This window comes from Varroa destructor, unplaced genomic scaffold, assembly GCF_002443255.2.
Source record: "Varroa destructor unplaced genomic scaffold, Vdes_3.0 BEIS01000007.1, whole genome shotgun sequence".
In the NCBI taxonomy this organism is placed as follows: Eukaryota; Metazoa; Arthropoda; class Arachnida; order Mesostigmata; family Varroidae; genus Varroa; species Varroa destructor.
Genome location: NW_019211460.1, coordinates 7,174,456 through 7,195,233, shown reverse-complemented (window position 1 = coordinate 7,195,233; position 20,778 = coordinate 7,174,456). Strand labels below are relative to the sequence as shown.

At 43.0% G+C, this 20,778-nt stretch overlaps 1 protein-coding gene and 1 long non-coding RNA gene across 7 annotated transcripts in view; one reads left to right on the top strand and one right to left on the bottom strand.

Moving 5' to 3' along the window:
- LOC111254569 (uncharacterized) overlaps positions 1-18,137 on the top strand; it is a 33,031-nt gene extending 14,894 nt beyond the window's left edge. For 2 of the 6 annotated variants that reach the window (XM_022815534.2, XM_022815532.2), the window contains exons 2-11: positions 6,492-6,910; positions 7,047-7,580; positions 7,959-8,384; positions 8,535-8,798; positions 8,990-9,190; positions 9,356-9,634; positions 9,792-10,549; positions 11,094-11,671; positions 11,993-12,175; positions 12,463-18,137. In XM_022815534.2, the coding sequence (XP_022671269.1) occupies positions 6,746-6,910; positions 7,047-7,580; positions 7,959-8,384; positions 8,535-8,798; positions 8,990-9,190; positions 9,356-9,634; positions 9,792-10,549; positions 11,094-11,671; positions 11,993-12,175; positions 12,463-12,995 (3,921 nt within the window). In that variant the 5' untranslated portion in view covers positions 6,492-6,745 and the 3' untranslated portion in view covers positions 12,996-18,137. The remainder of the gene's footprint in view (positions 1-6,491; positions 6,911-7,046; positions 7,581-7,958; positions 8,385-8,534; positions 8,799-8,989; positions 9,191-9,355; positions 9,635-9,791; positions 10,550-11,093; positions 11,672-11,992; positions 12,176-12,462) is intronic. The other 4 variants (XM_022815538.2, XM_022815537.2, XM_022815540.2 and 1 more) reach the window with 4 other exon arrangements.
- On the bottom strand, positions 11,936-13,555 carry LOC147754252 (uncharacterized). Its single transcript, XR_015316862.1, has 2 exons — positions 13,416-13,555; positions 11,936-12,985 (listed from the first exon to the last, which is right to left on the bottom strand). It is a non-coding gene; the product is annotated as an uncharacterized LOC147754252 (long non-coding RNA).
- Positions 18,138-20,778: the final 2,641 nt, after the last annotated feature.

Genomic DNA, 20,778 nt, shown 5'->3' with positions numbered 1-20,778 from the left:
AATTCAATATGATTATTAGTAGCACTACAATATACAATAGCTTCCAGCGTTTTCTTGACATCATCGCCGTTACCGTGGCAACACAAACGGGCGCATTTACAAATTGTCTTCGTATGTAAACCTCACTTGGGAAGTGTAAAATGAATATTAACTCATTAAGCGGCCACATACAATAACGACAAAAATGGCCACGCAATGGTCCGACAGCGGTAGTACATGGATAATTCTATTTGTTACCATTGGCATCACAAGTAGCGTCCAGCCACTGTTTCCTGCTATTGCAATGCGTAACTTAATCCGCACAAATAAATAAATATGCTTTAGGTACATTCTCGAAACTGGCCCAAAGGTCTTTCTTTTTCATATCATCGACTGCGCCACTAGAAATAAGAAATCCAATGTGAGAAACGTTTTAGCCAAGTTACATCTTTTCATAGGGGAAGTTATAAATGCAGCATTTGTTCCTTAGCTACATGTTGTAGCAAAACACCCGTCTGTCCAAGTTCATCATAGGAATTAACAATATTATCATCTAATTGTCGTGGAATCAACCTACCATTTTACCGTCTCAAAACTTTACGAATTCGTGTAAATGAACTTAATCCAATTAGATCCAATCAAGTTTCAAATAAGCTGCACAAGCGGCTAGACGAATACTGGTGACATGGAAGCATTGCGGCACTTTCGAGAACCTATAATTATAACTGAGGATAGTGCTAAAATGTAGTAACATTATTTGTCATTGAAAACCAGAAAATTCTTATATAGGTAAGAAGTAAGAAGTTTTCATACCCAAGGGGGTGAGAGTTGTTCATACTTTCCGTATAAGTGCTGCTGCTACTTGTAATGATAGCACTTTTAGGACCACCACTCGGCGCTGCCTGTCATTCGACCGACGACTGGCCGACTCCTTCGATCACGCCGTCATCATCATCGTCGTCGTCGTCATCGCCTGCAAGCGGCAGCAACATATTGGCAAGCAAAAGAGAGCATACAGAAATATGGAGAGGAAGGATCGTTGCTTTGAGTTGCTGTTGCTGCCCCTCAGCAACAACAACGGCAGCACCAGCGACAACTGTCCAGTAGAACGGCCGCGTTCTGCCTTTCAAGTTAGCACTGACTGGCCAAGCTTTCGCTGACCAGCGGCAGCATCAGCATCGTCATCATCGTTACGAGTTACGTTATGAGCTCTCGTGCCGCGAGGAGTCGCCGGCGGCGCGACCGGTGCAGTGGCACTGTTTCATTGTTCGTCGGTCTGTCCGGTCGACCGGCCATCTACTGATTCGTCCGCCTGCCCAGGACCGCGAGCACGCTTGACGGCCCGGCGGCGGCGTTCGCGACGGCCGGCGTGTCGCGCGTTCCCATCGAAGCTCTCTTCCCGCCGCCTGTCCATGTCTGTACACGAATGTCGATGCTGCAGCAGGATCTTCTCATCATCGTAGTCGTCATTTGCCGGCTAACAGCGACTACTACCTATAGGAAACTATAGTTATCCGTGATGGTGTTAGAGGCCGGAACGCCACTCACTTATTATTATTATTGTTGTTGTCATTGGCGCTATTTCACTGCGTGGCAAGGATCTGTTCGGCCGCCGGCATCGCTGCGGTTGAGATCTTTGCCGTTGTTTCGCAATGGCTGAGGTGGTGGACAAGCAAGCAAGCAGGCAGGCAAAATTCATCTCTTTTCATCTTCTTTTTAGTTTTTTTTTCTTCTTCACTTTAAACAACTACTACTACTACTACGCCCGCAGCAGCTCAAGAACTATTACTAGAACTACAATTATCATCGTCAGCATCGCCTGCAACAGCTGGAGCAGCATCCTTATGATGGCGACGATAATGGCGATGTTTGCATGCCAGCCAGCCAGCCAGCCAGCGCTACACATGAGCCGTGATGAGACGAATATACATTGACACTGTCGCGAACACCAGCACTATCCCCAGACTACGATTACAACATTTCTATCCTGCTGACCTATGGCTGGCTGACTACGTGCGGTGCGGGCGAACGCCGAGTTAACAGCTATCTATCCATCTATTCCACTTTAGCATCGGCAGCGCTAACTGCATCGTCTGCCAACTGCCGTTGCTGCTGCTACAGCAGCAGCAGCGATAGTTCATTACTCCAGTTGAATAATGAATGAGGATGTAGCCGCCCCCGCCGCCAACACCAACATGGCCATCTCAAAAAAGGAGGAGGAGAAGGAGGTCGCAGCGGAGGCAGCGGCGGCGCTGGCCGCAGTGACGACGGCTGCGACTAGCGCCATTGGAGTCGTCGCCGACAGCTCCAATGCCGCCGTTACAGCCCTCTTGCACAACTGTTATAGGCTACTCATATTCACACAGACACAAGCACATACGCATGCGTACGGACCTGTAAAGCCAGACAAACAGACAGACGTTTGCACTATTGTTGTTGCCGTTGTCGTTGTCGACGTCGCCGTCAGCGGCGCTGATGCCGTTGCTTTTGTCGGCAAATAGTAGACGATTGATCAGCTGGGGGGAGGAACAGAAAACGATAGCGTGAGACGATACGGTCTCAATATCCGCATGCATTCGTAGACAATATCGAAGCCTTTGTCAAGCATTGTAAAAATGGCCAATTATAGTCTAGTGTTGTATGGTCTTGAAACTCCATTTCTGAAAAGGCTTAAGTATTTGCCGGTGGCATGCAGCGAGCGTTTTGGGTCCCTAGTTCGTTTTAAGTGATGTTTGTACTGGATTTCGGTCAGCAAAATTATGCTGTAAGGTCATCTGCTCAGGTTGCATTTAGACGTTGAATCAAATTTCTCATCTTAGCAATTGAGATCGCGATCACTATCATGTACAGACTGACAATAGCCACCAATTCTACCTGCTGTTCATTGGACGTTTCCTTCAGCATCCTCAGCTAGCAACGATACAGACTAGACTAGACTAGATAAACTTGCTATACTAGGGAAATGATAATGTTCGCAATACCGTTAAAATTGCCGTGCTTCATGGTATTAAAGCTAAATTATATTGGCTTTAGTAATCGTTTGGGCTTAGGAACTTTAAACCTAACTAAATCCATAACATATCATTCATCGTCGTCTCTGTGTAGTTTTAGATTGAAGAAAATGAGAGTAGATTAATGACTAGTGCTGCAAGGAAAGCTATTCAAAAAGAATCCATTTATGCGTAGACTTCTACATTTGATCAATATGCTACAAATTCGTAAAATCAACGGGTAGCCAACCTGGGTTAGCTAATTATGGACGGATTAAAGGCAAAAGTCGTATAGATTTTTATATAAATCTGGTTCTATCCTTTGATGTAATTATTATTGTTGCTTCGTATAAAAATAATTGGAGCGTATTGTCCGTTTGAAGCTCGCATTTCTAACTGACGGCCAGGGGGCTGGCAGTAGCAAATTATAGTTCTTCGAGCACTAGCCACTAGCTGCGTCCATCACTATCCAGGGAAATGGCAAATTATATGAGCCAATTGGACTCATAACTTTTTAACGCGACAGGAAGGCATGCTAGCATCTGCCCTTATTTAGGGGCCAAGTAAACACGATGAAAGTATTCACATTCATTCTTGTGATGACATTCAAATATCACTAGCTCGTTAAAACGTCCATTCGACAAAGTATTACTGATGAATTCCGCTGAAAAGCCCTACTGGAGGCTCGCAAGAAGCGTTGCGACAATTAAATATCTCCTAAACTGGATTGGGTTCGTAACCCGGTAATGCACAACGTCAAGTATCTTAAAGATCTTTTTATTCTATCCGATTTTCGTGAGAGCCAACTAGATTGAATGTGATGCCCTTTGTTCGGCTTCAATTAAATATTATTTTTAGGAATATACAAAAAATATTGTGTTAAGTCATTAAGTGTCCACTGCTCCCTAGTTGGGTTCATAGAGTGTGCGGTCTAACATATGGATGTGTAACCTATGATTCTGCCCCCAAACTGGCCCTTAATACTGCTCCATATATAATAGTCTAGGTTCAAGGTGAGCGCAACATTACACGACGTCTAGTATTGCACTTAGCAATTAACTAATTTATCGACATATGTGAAATGTGTATGAGCTTTTGGCCTGTATGTCTCAGGATTTGACTGGTGTCATTTAACGATTCCTCAAACACTATTTCCCATCAGAATTTCTCGCAGTTCCAGTAAGCTTGTAAGTCTAACGCAAGCTACCATTTCAATTCTTGATCTAACGCCAATACTTGTTCACCAGTGCGTTAATTCAGCTGTACGAATGCACGGAATTTCTATCTAATTGATAGAAGAATTGCAAGACACGCGGATCAAACTTCAGATCGTAGGTTTTGGTCTATTGGCGCAGTCAGATGCTCTCACTCAGACATTACCGATGCGGTAGTACGAGTCCATTTCTTTAGCGTTGCCTGACATGGCGCGTTCATTGGATTAGAAACAATCTGCAGAATAAAGCCAGCCCACTCCGTTAGGGGATCAGTCAAAGGTGCGTTCGATGTCAATTAGATCTTGGTTCTTCATGCAGTGCAATAAAAAAATGACTTTACTAGAGAACGCTATTCCTTTGCACGCTGGTTGGGCCAAACTGCCCAGACGTCTTCGCAGCTGATTTGGTTATTAAGTCACGGAAATCGGACCCGTGTTATGAACTCAAGAAGTCACATTAGCTCACATTATTATGTCGTTATGCTTTGTGCTATTACGCAGCGGTTTGACTTTTGCCGGACGTCCCACATGCACTACGATCCGACATGGCTTATGCTGTTGCTTGGCCGCGGTTGGCGCCCGAGAAACTCGAATCGTACGATGAGCTGTTTCTGAAACAGGCACTTCTAAGTACTCAATGTACGGTTGTAGCTACGTACGAGCGGATAACTGTACCAACTGCACAGTTATCCGCTCTGAGATACGACAAACTACCATTTTCGTTGTCGGCGTCAATAAAAAATTATGCAAACAACTTGATCACGGTCACAAATCTAACAGCAATTTAGCTCGGAATAATTCGGAAATGTCTATATGACAGATAGTGTATATAGTAAGAGTATCTTCAGAAATGACGCGAATGAAGTTCGCTCTATAACAAACTGAACGTAACTTCGAACTGAAAATTGTTAAGTAGTACTAATGTATGAACTAAACAATTTTATTCCACAAATGTATTCATGCCTTTCTTTTCTTTTTGTTATTGTTGTAATAGTGCTACCAAGAAAACGTAAACGTGCGACTTGGCATTTCATCGTTCGACTTCCTTTGCCTTATTGCTTCAGCTCGTACGCAGTTTACCTCCGGTATCATCGCCCGCCTTAATTATAGAACCACCACGGAAAATCTATTCAAGTATATATATTATAAGTAGAATTTCATTTGAATCGATGATTAAGATCAAACTGACGCGCAGACATGTGCCGATTGGTAATTTTCAGAAAGCCTGCCTAACCCTACGCTAAGTACCTACGTATATATAGGAATTATGAAAGTGTTCAGGCGCTAGCACAATGGTCGCGTTCTATTATCCTTAGGATGAATCGTCTCGTAATCAGTCACCTGCTCTCCGAATACGCCAAAGAAATAAAGCAGCTTTACGGAAATCTGTAGAGAAATAAGGACTTCAGATCTGACCGAGAATGAAAACTCAATCGAAGCTTTTTACTGATCAGACATTTCGCTATAAATCGCGAACGCGAAATTCTTAGTGTATGATGATTGCTGCTTCCGTGACTTCAATTATGAATGGCAAAAAATGTTCTAGCCGATGCGATAGAGCCTTGAATATATTCTGCCTAAATGGGCCGCAAAACCGTCGGCTCAAATTTGTAAACAAAACTTTTATTGAAATTATTTTTTTTAGAAATAATTATAGACGTTTCAACACGGTCAAAACACTTCAAAGACACCTCGAGACTCTGAGATGTTATTAAGCCTCAACGATGAGCCAACCGATAACGTGGGTTGTAGTAGAAATAATAAGTGAATTTTATTTATTTATTTTGACTAAAGATTCCGAAATGTCTGAATTTACTGTGGTTTGATATTGGCTGTGCGTCGTACCTGTCAATTTATTTTTATATATGAAGTCATTCGCCTAGAGTATATTCGTCAAAAGGAAACATTGTCGATTTTACGCCAAAATATATCTCGTCACGCACGATTCATGTAGCCATATTGAATGCGGGCATGTAATGCACGAGTAGAATGCCTTTGGCAGTATACGGACAAGTTTTCTGCGTACGCGATTCATTAATAGTTTTGTTTATAGTTTTAGAGGTAATCTTACTTATAATAGATCAGCTAGTTCGCTTGTTTCGAGCATTCAGTTTATCCCTGTATGCCATTTTAGCTTATGGCAAGCTGTAGTTTGACCGTTTAGATCTTTGTCAAGCTCTCGAAGAGTACATGAATAAGAGGTATAGTAATCCTAAGCATTATCAGCATAGTTACAATACCTGCATAGAGATTACAGTATACAGGAGAAAGCGTTTCATCTAACTGTTCACCTCGTCTGTGCCTTTTAGGACAAAAGAATGAGCCGACATCAAGGTAAAACTGTGGTTACGGTTTTAGAAGTGATGCCACTGTGTCTCAGGATGTAGCTTTGCGTTGTATATAACGAGGGTTGCGTAGCTCCAAGAAATAACGGAAACGCGGCGCTCCTTGGCTTCCTGAAAACGTAAAGCTTTTGGACAGAGCAGCCGAGTATACAAAGGTCATCCGTTAAGACCTAAAAAATCAATCCCTGCAGTCAGCATACATTGTTACACGTCTTACAATGGAAGTTGATCAGCCACCCGCGCTTACTCCAGATGTAAACGGCGGCTCGGTGGGCTCACCGGGCGGGGGTGCACTGCAAAAGTCACCCCGCTGTCGACCTCAGCCGCACAACAGTTCTGGGACTCCTCCAGCAACGCCACAGCAACAAAATACCAAAGACGATGTAAATACCTATTCTGTATTGACGTAAACTATTGATAGATTAGCAGAACTCGCTTCTTTGATTTAAACGACGTTGCTATATTGTCAGTATTATTAATGTTCATGTCTGTAATGGTAATGTTTCGTATGGGTCTAAGTTGCAGAGTCTCTCGAGTTCGCCAGTGTCGTCGGAAAAAGCGACTTCTCGAAAAAGTTCACCTCTGCGGCTGCAAAACGGTGGTGGCGTTCTCAGCTCGTATAAGGAAAGTAACGGTTCGGCGCATTCAGGCGATACCACTGAGGAGGAAGACAATGCTGACACTGGCCAATCGGAGAGTGGGCCTCCTAGTCCTCAGGTCAGCGATGGCCTATCATCCTTTAACGATACCGTGTTTGTGGATGGCGCCTGCACGAAGCACGTCGCAGTAGCTGCAGCAGCTGTAGCAACAGCGGCAGGTATTGCAGGTAAAGACGGTACAAGCAGCCGCACGCGTGGCAGCATAGGTGAAGCGAATGGGCAAAAAATCGATAAGGTCCAACAGCCAGCTGAGCTGGTGAATGCCACAAACAATCATAGAGGCAGCCGCGGTAGCGTAAGCGGGGACGTCTTCATTGAACTACCCGAGATGGAGACTACGGGGCCGTCGGTAGATGATCTGATGATGGCCACAGCAAAGTCGTCTCCAATGGAGGTTAGAAGAATTTTCTAATTACGCCCATTGAAATTCGTGTTCAACTACCTAAACACTAGCTAAACTAAAAACAGTAGTAAATTAATAAGTTCAACATAAATAAAGATGTAAATAGTGCTAGCATTATTAGACGTCAAGCGACAGGCGTATGTTGATTTTATTGTCATTAATCGTCAGAGTATGCCGTAGACTGTGCTTTATGCACGATGTAAACCAAACTCAGATACAACACGATTTGCCTTTTTTACAAATAATTTTTTTAAATTGCGGGCTTCAAATGTGTATTTGTGTATCTCTTTCTCAATGTGACATTCTCCTTCAGGCGTTAGCCCATCTTATCGTTATGAGTATTAAACTTTCGATATTCGTGTTTTGTAGGTTGACGTTTCTCTAGTGGGTCTCACTACGGATTCCTGTTCAGCGCCTCGGGATAATGGCAAACACCATTTGGAGGACGGGAATGCAACCCCACTGGTCGATGCTAAAAAAGCTCGGGTCAACGGGAGTGCCGACCTTTTCAAAGATGTCAAGGCCTTGATCACAGACAGCAAGGAAGAAGTCCACATGGACGAAGAGCCAGTTTCCCTAACTGTCGGCGAAACGCATAAGACTTCGGCAATATCGCCCCCAGCGCTCAGGGAGCTACCAGAGTGGAAGTCGGGCGTAGTACCTCTCACATTCTCGAAACCGCTGATACAGTTAACCGTGACGAAGAAGGCCGATGAGATTGAAGAATATGCTAAGAAGATGGATGCATTTCAAAAAGCTGACGAGGACATCTACTTATCTCACAACGACCACAAGGTAATTCCATGTTATGCGTCTGTTTACTAGAGCCTTAGCTTTTGCGCTGTCTTGTCGGTGCTATTTGTAAAATTCAAAGAAACTTTACAGCCTAAGTAACTAAGCGCTAAACCAACTGATTCTTCAATTGATCAATCTTGACTCTTACAGTTGGATTTGAGTATATTTGAAGAGAAAATGCGTAGAATCACCGAACTTCAGGAGCGACTACGGGGCGAAGAAATGAAACTTCTGCTACTTCGGCGGCTTCAGCAGAGTCAGATGCAGCCACCTCCTCCTCCGCTACCAACGAATCTTGCACCAACACTTACTGCTCAACATCATGGACTTCAGAGCGCACAGAACGGTAGTCGCACGCCTCAAAGCGCACACAATGGCCCATTGATGACAGCGCTTAGCAACAAAGAAAACAAGGTACACCTTTTTGCAGCAAATGTAGTCCAACCTCGAGTAAGAAATATTAGCTACGTAAAGGAATCGCTTAATTAAGCGCCGCCTAGCTGATGTTGATTCTTGTAGTATCTATATCGTCAAAGCTGATCATCATCCTGAATCGATAATAGCTGCAGAAGCTTTACATTGGTCCTATCATTTGACTTGTTCAGCAGGAGAAGTCTCGACCAAGTTCGCCAGCCACTTCGGAGATCCTTCAATTGACGACCAGCAAGCTGGCAGCACAGGGGGTCGAATTGGTACCGACGAGCGGTCCAGTTCCAGCCACCGCGAGCGGTAAACGGCGCAGCTCCACGCCGCGGGGGGAAAGCCAGCGTCAAGCGAGCACCACAAGCCTGTCAGCTAGTTTGCAGGTACGTGCTTTATGCCGCATCTAGGCTTGCATAGGCATATGGTTCTGCATTTCAATGCAAGTTATATGGTTATTCGATGGTTACGAAAAGAACTTCCAGCCTCTACTCCTACATGAGTTTATATCTATCTCGTGCATGACGTTCACAACGTCTTTTACTTCCCAGACGAACGGAGCAAGTAGCGGCACCAATACGGGAACCACCAGCTCTAAGCAGTCATCATCGGACCACGCGGCGAACACGTTAACGTTGGCCCAGCGACAGGCAGCAGCCAAGCTAGCACTTCGTAAACAACTAGAGAAGTCGTTGCTCTCAATTCCGCCGCCTAAAGCGCCCCCACCTGAGATGCACTTTGTACCGAACGGAAGCAGCGCAGAATTTATTTGCCTTTTAGGTCTTGAAACGGTCGTCACTTTCATCAAGGAGGGATATGACACAAACAAGGTTTGCCAAACATGCTCGTTCTCGTCTCGTTTTTGTAACGGCATAAGCTTAATATAAATGGTATTTCCTACTCATAACACAATTCAGACGCACGATATCAAGCAGCTGCTAACGATGTCATTTTTTGTTTTCGGAATACTTTTCTTGACGATTCCAGGGCCCCCCACCCGCGCCCTTCGTCTGCGTCCAGTGCAAGGGCGATTTCACGCCCGTGTGGAAGTGGCAACAGGCCGAAACAACTACAACTGGCTTATCCAAGAAGCCCAAGGGTTCAAAGAAAGATAGTGGCCCGTCAGTTATCTGCGAAAAATGTGTATCGCACAATATGAAGAAAGCCCTTAAGGCGGAACACACGGCCCGCCTCAAGGCGGCATTCGTCAAAGCTCTTCAGGCTGAGCAGGAGCTTGAAACGCAAATGGCGCTGGCAGCGGCGGCATCGCCGCCTCCCCCACCCCCTCCACCAGCGTCGGCGCCTCTTCCCAACCCTAAAACACCTTCACCTGCGCCCTCTCCATCTCCCAAACCGCAGACAATACAGACACAACAACAACAGCAGCAACAACAACAGCAACAGCAGCAACAACAGCAACAGCAACATCTGCAACAACAACTACAGGTTCAAGCGAATCACCAGGCAACGTTGCAGGCTGCTGCAGCCTTACAGCAGCAGCAACAGCAACTTCAACAGCAGCAACAGCTTCAACAACAACAGCAGCAGCAGCAGCAGCAGCAGCAGCAGCAACAACAACAACAACAACAACAGCAACAACAGGCGCAACAACAACAGGCGCAGCAACAGCAGCAACAACAGCAACAGCAGACTGCGGCTGCTGCGGCCGCCCAACTCAGTGCCACTGCTACAGCGGCCGTACAGTTGACGGCGGCGGCACAACTGCACAGGTACCTTGGACATATGTACGTGGCCTCTTTCCGTTACCTTTTTTGTTCCTTGCTTTATGTAATATATTGAGTGAGCACCGTATGTATACGCTTAATGCATAATACAGTATGTATATGTCGAACAGTGCTGACCTGTTTTAATTTTTTGACCGCATTAAATAATTTTGGTTTTGTTCTGAATTGGTGTATTTAACGAACCATTCTTATTAATAAGAAGATCAAAAATGCTTCCGTTTTCAGTTAGAAGCTTTTGTTTTGTCACCGTTTTGTTATTCCTTAAGAATACTCTAAGAAATATTGCTTGTACAATATGTTGGTTGTCCGTAAGGCACAGCGTCTAACTAAAAATATCGTGCAGATTAGAACTTTCCTACTGTCAACAACCAAGAGTCCTCATAAACCATGTGGATAATTCTATGATGGAAAATAATAATCCCTTTAACAGTAGCAGTGTCCTGTTTGGAATTAATGCATCTAATAATAATAACAGTTTGCCACAAAAAATTGCATCTTAACGTTCAATTCATAACATTCGTATTTCATTTCTATTCCCCTCCAGAACTTCATCATCAGCAGCGTCCTCGTTATCGGGCTCCGGTACCACCTCGAGTTCGCATTCGGGTCACCACTCAGCCGGCAGTAGTAGCAGCAGCGCGAGTGGAAGTCACTCCACCTCATCCTCTAGACATCACTCGGCTTCACCTCATCATCACCATCATCATCATCATCATCATCATAGTGGTGGACTTCATAGCGGTGGCGGAGGCGGAAGCTCTGGTGGAAGCCACAGTGCGCACAGTAGCAGTGGCGGCACTTCATCAAGCGTCGTTGGATCAACGGCCAGTCGCTCTTCATCCTCTGGTTCGAATACCACAACATCTGGGAACTCGTCGTCGTTGGCGGAACAACAGAACGCGGCTGCTGTAATGGCGGCGATGCAGAGTCAGCTGTTGGGTCTTGGCGGTTTGGGCGGACTTGCACAACTCGGTGGACTAGGCAGCCTAATGGGCCTGGGTATGGGGGCCGTTATGGGTGGAGGTGCTGGACCCTCTTCGCACCATAGCCAATCGCAGCATCATCAGCAGACGGCGCATAGTCCGGTTCCAACAACAAGCCGAGGCAAAAGCAAGGGCAAAAGTAAGTATTGCTTTTGCTACTCTCTCAAAATCGATCACTACGAGACAAGCTTTCTCGTTCACAAACAACCAGGTCGATTGATTTATTATCCCAACACTTGATCATTTCTTTCCTAGAAAATTCGTTTTTCGAATAAAAACGGTATTTGCATCTTTTTCCCGTGTACGTATTCACTAAGATAAGTTTCGACGCGATCCTTGTAAGAGTTAAATTATTGATGACCTTTTCAATTAGAACCTGTTCACCCCTGATGAAAAAAGATCATTTAGTTCCCTTTATGAAACGCAGTTTTTTTTATTGCTCTTGTCCTGCTTATCTCAGCTTCTACCTCATCGGCAGCCGCTGCTGTGGCGGCTGCTGCTGCACAGCATAATTCGTTTGCCTCGCAGCTGTCAAAAATGTCTGCAGCACAACAGCAGGCGATCTTACAGGCGCAGACGCAGCAGTTTCTTACACAACTCATGGCGGCCACAACGCACAGTTCTAGAGGTACGCAGAAAAAGGGTAACTATCGAATTTTAGTTTCTATTTTGTTAATGTTCGCTTGTACATACGATATAATCCTCTTTGTTAAAAACAGCCATTATCTAAACCGGTGACCCGAAATTTAGTTTACAACAACTGTATTGTCAATATGGCGCATGTAAACTCGACCTGTAACATGTATGGTTAGGGTAATGCCCCTAGTACAACTCGAAATATTTTCGGACGAAATTAATTTATAATTTAATCAAGTTAAAGCTAGCAAATCCATGTATTATCCTGCTCCGCGTCCTATTCTGCCTGCGCAGGTTCGTCTAGCGGCATGTCAGCCGGTGGAAATAGCGCCGCCGGTGGTGCAAGCAGTTCGAGCGGTAGCCATCATCACCATCACCAACAGCAGCAGCAGCAGCAGCAGCAACAACAACAACACCAGCAGGTGGCCGCTGTGGCAGCTGCAGCGCAACAGGCGGCTGCGGCAGCAGCCGCTGCTGCCCAGCAACAACAGCAGCAGCAGCAGCAGCAGCAGCAAGTTGCTGCAGCGCTGATGAACCCCCTAATGAATCCGCTGCTGCAGGCGTATTCGCTGTCATTGCTACAACAGCAAGTTCAATCGGCGGCAGTTTCACATGGAGGAGGTCACGGCGCTCACGGTCAAGGAGGCCAGCAAGGGTCATCCTCATCGTCCCGAGTCTCAGGAAGCAGTGGAGCCGGCTCTAGTGGAAGTGGTTCTCGCGGAGGCTCGGCGTCTAGCTCGTCAGCGAGGAGCGCTGCCGAACTTCAACGCCAGTATCTTCTTGACATGATTCCCCCGTCGTCGCGAAGCAACTCATCCTGGAAGTAGAAAGGATGAGAAGTTGCTGAGTGGGCACAACAGGAACACAGTAATAACTATTATAATAATATTATTATTAATGACAATAATAAGGATAACGATGAAAATTGCAACACTGATGATAATAATGATACATGTAAAAAAAAAAAACTCTATGTAATAATGATTAATTTGAGCACTCTAATGACAAGTGTCTACCGTCACTCATTTTGGGCGGTGACAGGCGATCTCTGTATGTAGATCTGAATGAATAGTAATAACAACATTGGTAATGGTATGCGCCGATGAATTAAGACGAACGGCTCTTATTGATTATTGCAGACAATTCGGACGCTATTATAACTGTTTATAATCACATACATACATACATGCATACATACATGCCACGACTCATCATCATGCAATGACAGAGGTCTCTCGTATAGGTACCTTGCTTCTGACAATACAAAAGCGGTCCACTATATAAACACCGATCCTCATCTTTCCACAAAAGATATCGACGATAATATCCTCTGCGATGAGTGTTCAGGTGACCGGAAGCTGTCATCTGTGCCCCTGAAACAAACTCGATATGCTATGAAGAAAAGCTGCGAAGCAGAAAATTAAGCAACGCGTACCGAGCTTGTTTAACGATACTATAGATGAAAATATACTTCTGTAGTAGGGAGACATCATTGATCCGCTGTTACTGTAAACAGAACGATCGTATAACAATGCGGAGGCTGTGGACTATACCGAGCTAAGGCTTGCCTTTCAGCTGGTACCTGGTCTCAGCACTGTAGTTTGGATGTCGTCTGTAACAATATTAACAAAAGCAACAATGCAACCTGTCAGATTGAGTAGGTTATTTACTATCAAAGCTTTGCGGCAAACATCAGCCGAAATAGGAAACGGTTTCGCACAGCGGAAATTTTTCACTTTCAAGTAATCCCGTATACAAAATGTGAACACGAAAAATAATTGTAGGGTTTACGAAGTGGGTGTGTGCTTAGGGGTCAATGCAAGTTTACAGAACGGTTGCGCTGGGATTAAAGGAAGCACGTATGGATAATGAAACCCAGCTCACAATCTGAGGGCACAAAATACTCAAACGCCCGATAAAACAAATCTTATAGATCGTAAGCGTCAGAGCAAGGCGCGCGTCTTTGCCGATCTGCAGTCCCTTTCGCCTGTGTAGGTGTCATAGGCTCAAAATGGCGGATATGGCGAAAAAGAAATGTGTGCGTGTGTGCGTGAGTAATATCTAATAGAAATTAGTGGTTGTACTACAGCATGCTTTAGGGCAGGAACAGTTATTACGATCTATTTATCTTTCCACTTATAGCTGTTTACGGCGCAAGCAAATACCAGATTTAGATACACGAGATTTAGGGACGGGAAAGATACAAAATGGACTATCCGGATACGCTATGTATTAGCATATAGAGCACTTTTCGTATACTTTGTAAGAGCAAACGCTTCAGAAAAACAACAAATTTGTGATGGTTACACCCTGATGAAAGAAAAGCCGATTTAACACAGTAACAAATTACTGCCATGACTTTCAGGTTTATGGGCGTCGCTAACTATGGGATTAAAGCTTGTGAAGCAGCCAGAGACGAGTAGAGATAAGTTTCGTGGGCAAACACAGGCCTATCAATAAGTAAGCATGACAAACTAGCAACTTAGGCATCATAGGGGACATATATAGAAATAGGAGGGTCATCGAAATTGGAAATTGTTTTACTTGTTAATACGCAATTCTAAGTCTTAGGTGAACAAGGAAATATCGATTGCCATACGAACTATAAATCTATCTATTATGAGCAAAGTTAATTATATAATTAGGTCGTTACTTCTTGGATTACGAACTCGGATCATTGAACCGAACAGGGATCTTGTCGTCTAACCAATTCTCAGAACTGCAGCCACGAACTTTTACATTAGAATTCAATTACCGATGCACAAGTTCTTCATATAAATTTGGCTTCTACTTGCGATCGTTCATATCCGTTATGTAGCTAAATTTACACCCTCATTATCACGAGGATAGTTCTTGTATACTGAGTCTCGTAGTAATTGTTACTATATCATAAAAATGTCCATGGTGACGTTCGATGTCAACTTGAACCATAGCCAAATAGCAATATGTACCAATAACTGGCTCGGTGTTCCTGTAGAATTATCACGAACAACTGTATTTTAAATGAGCGTGCGAGTGTACAGATGTGTGCCATGTGTTATCCTAATAGCAACTGATCTGGGGACACAGAAACCCGAATGAATCTCAACGAAGTTCCGAAAGAGAGTCTCTTCAGCGTTTTGCTAGAATTAAGAAAAAGGGGCTAACTAAGAGCGCAGATGAAATTTAAGCGTATATTTCTCCGCATGTATTTATAGAAGCGAATAGAAAAAATCATCCACATTTACGGTATCTGGTAAGTGTTTCTTTATGGACTGTTACATGAAGTTTTCTCGCAGACAGATATGGGAAAACCTTTCGTATATTCTTGTATAATGTAACACGCGTATAATGCAACTAACGAACGCCAGAGAGCACAAGTGACGAGACGCACTAAGGGCCCGCGAATTGACTAAGTATATGATGAAACGACATAGAGTAAAGGTGACGTTAAAAGGGGGTAAAGTTTTGCAGTACGGTAATTGCTGGCTAGGAAAAAAAGGATACGATGGTGAATGGTCGTATGGCAGACGTACATGGCAAGCATGCATATAACAGTAAAGGAGCGGCGGTGTCGACATAAATCAATCGATAAACACACTTCCATCAGCAGATCCGAGTTAGATCAAGAATCATAATTTTGTGTCTAATAATCTCGACTATCTATAGATTAAATACACAAAAAATAAACATAACGAGAGACGATCTACTATTGAAGGAACTACAACACAGCCGAAGGTAGATTTCAATGAAGGCAATAATCGCATGATGATAAAGACAGTAATTAGAGTACCAGTACTAGAAGTATGTAACAATATTATTATTATTATTCTATAATAAGTACGATAGAAGATATATATATATATATATATATCAAGAGGGAGGGAGAGAGAGAGACGGTGAAACTACCACCATTAAGGAAGAAACAATTATTCTGCACACGTCGTAGTCAATTGTTGTATAATTCATTTTGTACAATTCAACGACACATATTTATTTTTCTGCTGGTTTTTGTTGCGTTGTCTTTGATGAGATGAGACTCATATATATATATATATATATATATATATGGGTGAAAAAAGGATCACTTCGTGTATCTTTTTCCTAGCCAGTTACTTTTGTCTGCCAATCCAGAAAAACCCGAGTATAATTCCCTTGTGTTTACTATGCTTACTAGTAAAACATGTAGAAAGTAGAAAAATAATTGTAAGTTCGCGAATTTTTTAAAAATAGCATCACCGTTACTTCCGTTTTTGTACTTGCGCTTTTGAGGCCGCTCGCATCTATAGTGCATGCTTCCTCTACGTTTGTGCTAGCTCTACAATTAAACAAAAGATGAGACATGTATATATATATATATATATATATATATATATATATATATATATATATATATATATATATATATCAACAATGCTTGATCGTATAGAAAATTAAAGAACGAAAATGGCAAAAAAATATATACAACTTAATTCTGATAACTGAATCTGAATTGCATGAAGTCGGACGAAGCTAAGTTGTTAATACTGTAACTTATCGAGCCTGTTCGTAATGCTTGGGTATTGATAGTATTAGATAATGCGTCTACTGTGAAGCTGCGTGACGGACGCGGAAAATTCGCTTCAACAGAGACCCAAAACTAGGATCTAAGTGCACATGGAGTTGTATGTGAGCGCGGTCATTGTACTGAGACCCAGACCGTAGTAAGAACACCGATGAGTGTAAATTGTATTGACTCAAGCGTAAGTGGACAAATTGTAAAGAATAAGTTCAACACACCGACACGTGACAATTGAAAAGAACAGGGCGATTACGTTAAACGATTATGATAATAGGATGAGAATAAAAAAAAACACACACACACACACAATAGAAGGAAAGCGGAGCGTTCAAAATTCAATTCATTGTAAATGGTTGTATATTGTTGTACATAGGGACGGAACATTCGTCTTATTACACATCCATCAGCGCGACGATTAATTGCTACCACCACAACAACAACAACAGCGTACGCTAAGATATAGTAAATGTACCATGATATTATTACTAGCAGTATAACAATTATGAATACTGTAGAAACACAACACAAGCGAGGTTCGCACCACTGGTAAAATAGCCAATTAGGACGTTTGCTCCGATCTTCGAAGAAACGCACTCAGTAACGCTAGCGGAAAAGTGACCATTGGCAGCGGGCTAAGCCTAAGACCCAATGGCAGACACGTCATGCCGCGAAGACTGGTACCAAACGGGATAAATGATGAGATGATTAAGCCGGCTAGAAAGAATCGAAAGTATCATCAACGTACCACCAGTCGTAAGACGAACAGATCTACCTAAATGTAATGGATAGATAGATCATTGATAATAATAAACTACTGCATGAATGTATTTCTGAATGGTAAGACCCACTGCGCACTGATACATACATATATACATAGAATGACTATATAAAATCTAAGAGGACAACTATAAATAATAGCAGCAAACTCACATTTTAACCAATGTATGAAATCTTCTTTCAGCTCCTGTTGAAGCAGGACGTGGGAGAAGATTTCGTGATGAGATAAAACCGAATAAATATGGTGATGACGATAATAAATACTATAATGGTAATAACATTGAAAAAACGAGAATATAAACTTAACAAAAATAATGTGCGATGACGGAAAAAGCGAATAAGTGCGAAAAAGGGGGCTAGCTGTAATAGAGAGCATAAGACGGAAGTGGAGAAGAGTTCAACTGAATTGAAAGACAGAAGGAGAAAACGATAGATTGCAGTAGATTTGAATGCAGACAGGCAACCGGAGGGGCTATTATATTAAACTGAACATACGGACATGCGATAGCTGATACTGAAACGTACGTGGATGGAGAAACACTGACAAGGAACTGGCGAAAAGCAAAAACAACATAACACTGATCGTCATCAGTGGATTAAATGAGTACTTTGTATTATCGATAAATGAAGAATAAAGTTCCAACATATATTACCTGAAATGTTGTTATTTGGTGGAAGAAAAAGATGTTCTGGGCTACCTCAAAGGTTTCTCTACATTAAATTAAAAAAAAAAAATAGAAATTCTGGTTCCTTTTTGTTTGAGGGTATTGTAAGCAGCTTTCTTAAATTGCGTCCTAATGGTAGAGTCTATCGAAGAAACGCATGCCGCTGATGATTTTTCAGTCTTTATAATGATCATTTAGGTTGAACCTTACGTCGATTTTATCCTACAGGGCTTCATTGGAATTGATAAAGTCTGATGTTTTACTTCCGAGATTTTTAATTTAGCTAGCTATCTTAAGTTGAGTCTCACTTAGGCCAGTCTTTTCAGTGGATACCAGCGAATCATACATTGACGAAGCGCCAGGATTACGCACAGCCAACGTACCTCTGCGTAACTTGGTCGAATTTTACAATTAAAATTTTAAGAACTTAACGTAATAAAAATGCATAATGTCTTTTGACCCTAGCTTAATCCTAATATATAATATATATAATATATATATATATATATATATATATATATATATACATCATGACTGGCAGCTTACTGCTTGCTGACCAGCAAACTGAAATGATCTGCATTTCAATTCGACCTTCATCGGGCATGAATACATACGGCCGCAATTACATTATTATGAGTTACATTGATGCTGATAATATATTTAGTATTTATACAACGTCAAAGGCACTCCAGAGTGCTGACGTAACAACGCCCGTATACATTTAATAACGATTAGCGTTTAATCCCCTGAACCAAACGAATGGTTATTGATCCTCGTGGCTTCAAGAGAATCAAAGCCTTGCCGATATTGTTGAAAACCGTCTGAGGCCTTCTGTGTTAATCTACAAAACGTCGCTATACATAAGTGCCGTAACCTTTCGTCCATTCGTCGTTTTTACATCGGTGTCCTTCGCTCATCTATTCCGGCAAGGTCTGAAAGTACAACAACAACAACGCATTTAGTGCGACACTTTCTAACACTAAATAATCTTACCAATCGCATCATGTCTTTTAAAATGTTCACTTGAGCTTATAAATACATTTGGAAAAAGCTTAAAAGCTTATCTTTAGTAATCCTTATAAATGTGCCACGGATAGGAGAGTCGTCGGATGGCTGCGTATGTCGCGAACAGCACACAAATCGAACGCCATTCGATTCGTTACTGCCCGATCACTGGCTTCTCACGCTATGACTTACAAACTGGTGGCCAGTTTAACGAGGACCCTTAATGGCGGTTGCTCGAGACAGATGATACAGCCGCCGCACGAGCGCGGAAGAAAATGGAAAGTCGAATGGCGATGCGCTTACGTATACCTCACCGAGTCGGCCTTGACCCTATAGAGTTATTCCGTCGACGTGGTTACCGGCGATCGGGATGAAAGGAAATGCAAACACTAAGGAGCCAAAGTGTGGAGTTCCGACCATATCGATTTGCTCGTTCAATTGACAGCCACTAATAATTGTTTTCAAACAGGTGACAGTTTGCCAACCGTCAATCAAGTGTTGTACCGCTGGGGGAGCTATGATCGGCTCAGCTTAGTTTGACGTAAACGCGTCTGCCGCTGTTTACGTTACAACAGTAAGTACTCTGCGGCGATACTTAGTACTTCAATCGTTGTCGCGAGCGACTTCATTCCGTCACATACTGGTTGCTCGGCCGTTGATGCCAGCTGCTGAAATTATGAGTTGGCGCCTTCATTTTCGCTAATCATTATCAGTTGCCGCTTTCAACGTCGATTTTTGTGTAGAGGCAGACAACTTTCCTATAAAATAATTGATACACTGTATTATCACCAATAGGGCAATAGCTACGACAATAAGAAACAAAATACAACAGCTAATGACACCAACCACAACACAATTAAGATTTTTACTGTCTCTATGGGTGATGCGTGGGATCACTAGATAGAATCAGTGGCCATCAGCCGTTAATCAAGTAATAAAACATGTAGGGCAAGAGGCAAAGATTTCACACTGATCGGTGACTTCAATCCTCATTCCACGGGAAATAAGTACGTGTAGATAAGAAAAGCATATGAGTATGTCTTAGTCTACATATGATTGTCGTCTACATTTTAGACGGCTGATAGACGCCAAGCGAGGAGAGGTGCGAATAACGACGCGCGTTTTGCTTATTACTGCCGTTGCCGAAGCATCCCCGCTTCTTTCAATTCGTACTTGGTTGTGGCTCAGTCTAAAGCAAAACCGTGGCACTTTCTGTGGTTAGGAAGCGACAGTCAGTTATCAAACTAAAGCGATCTTGGTCGATTGCTCCCTTGCCGCCTTGAGGTCTTTCCACTGTATAGAAGCAGCCGTTAGATATAAAGTATATATATACAGTCATTAATATGGGACGTCATCAGTGTGGATTGCGATTCCGTCAAACGCGGCATTGCTTGGACTAATCGACTAATCTCTAGAAGTACGTACAATTGAGAACCCTTAGAACTCTCAAAATAATTAAAGTCATAAGGAAATTGAGCAATGAAAGCGTTTGTTCCCCTCATTACTTTAGTTATAGGCGCCGCCCATGCAGGTTTCCAACATAGGCCAGTTTCGTCAAACGGAAACGCTCCTGTAGCATCACCAAATGCTGGACCCCGAAGTGATTGGGCCCCAATCTCCGCA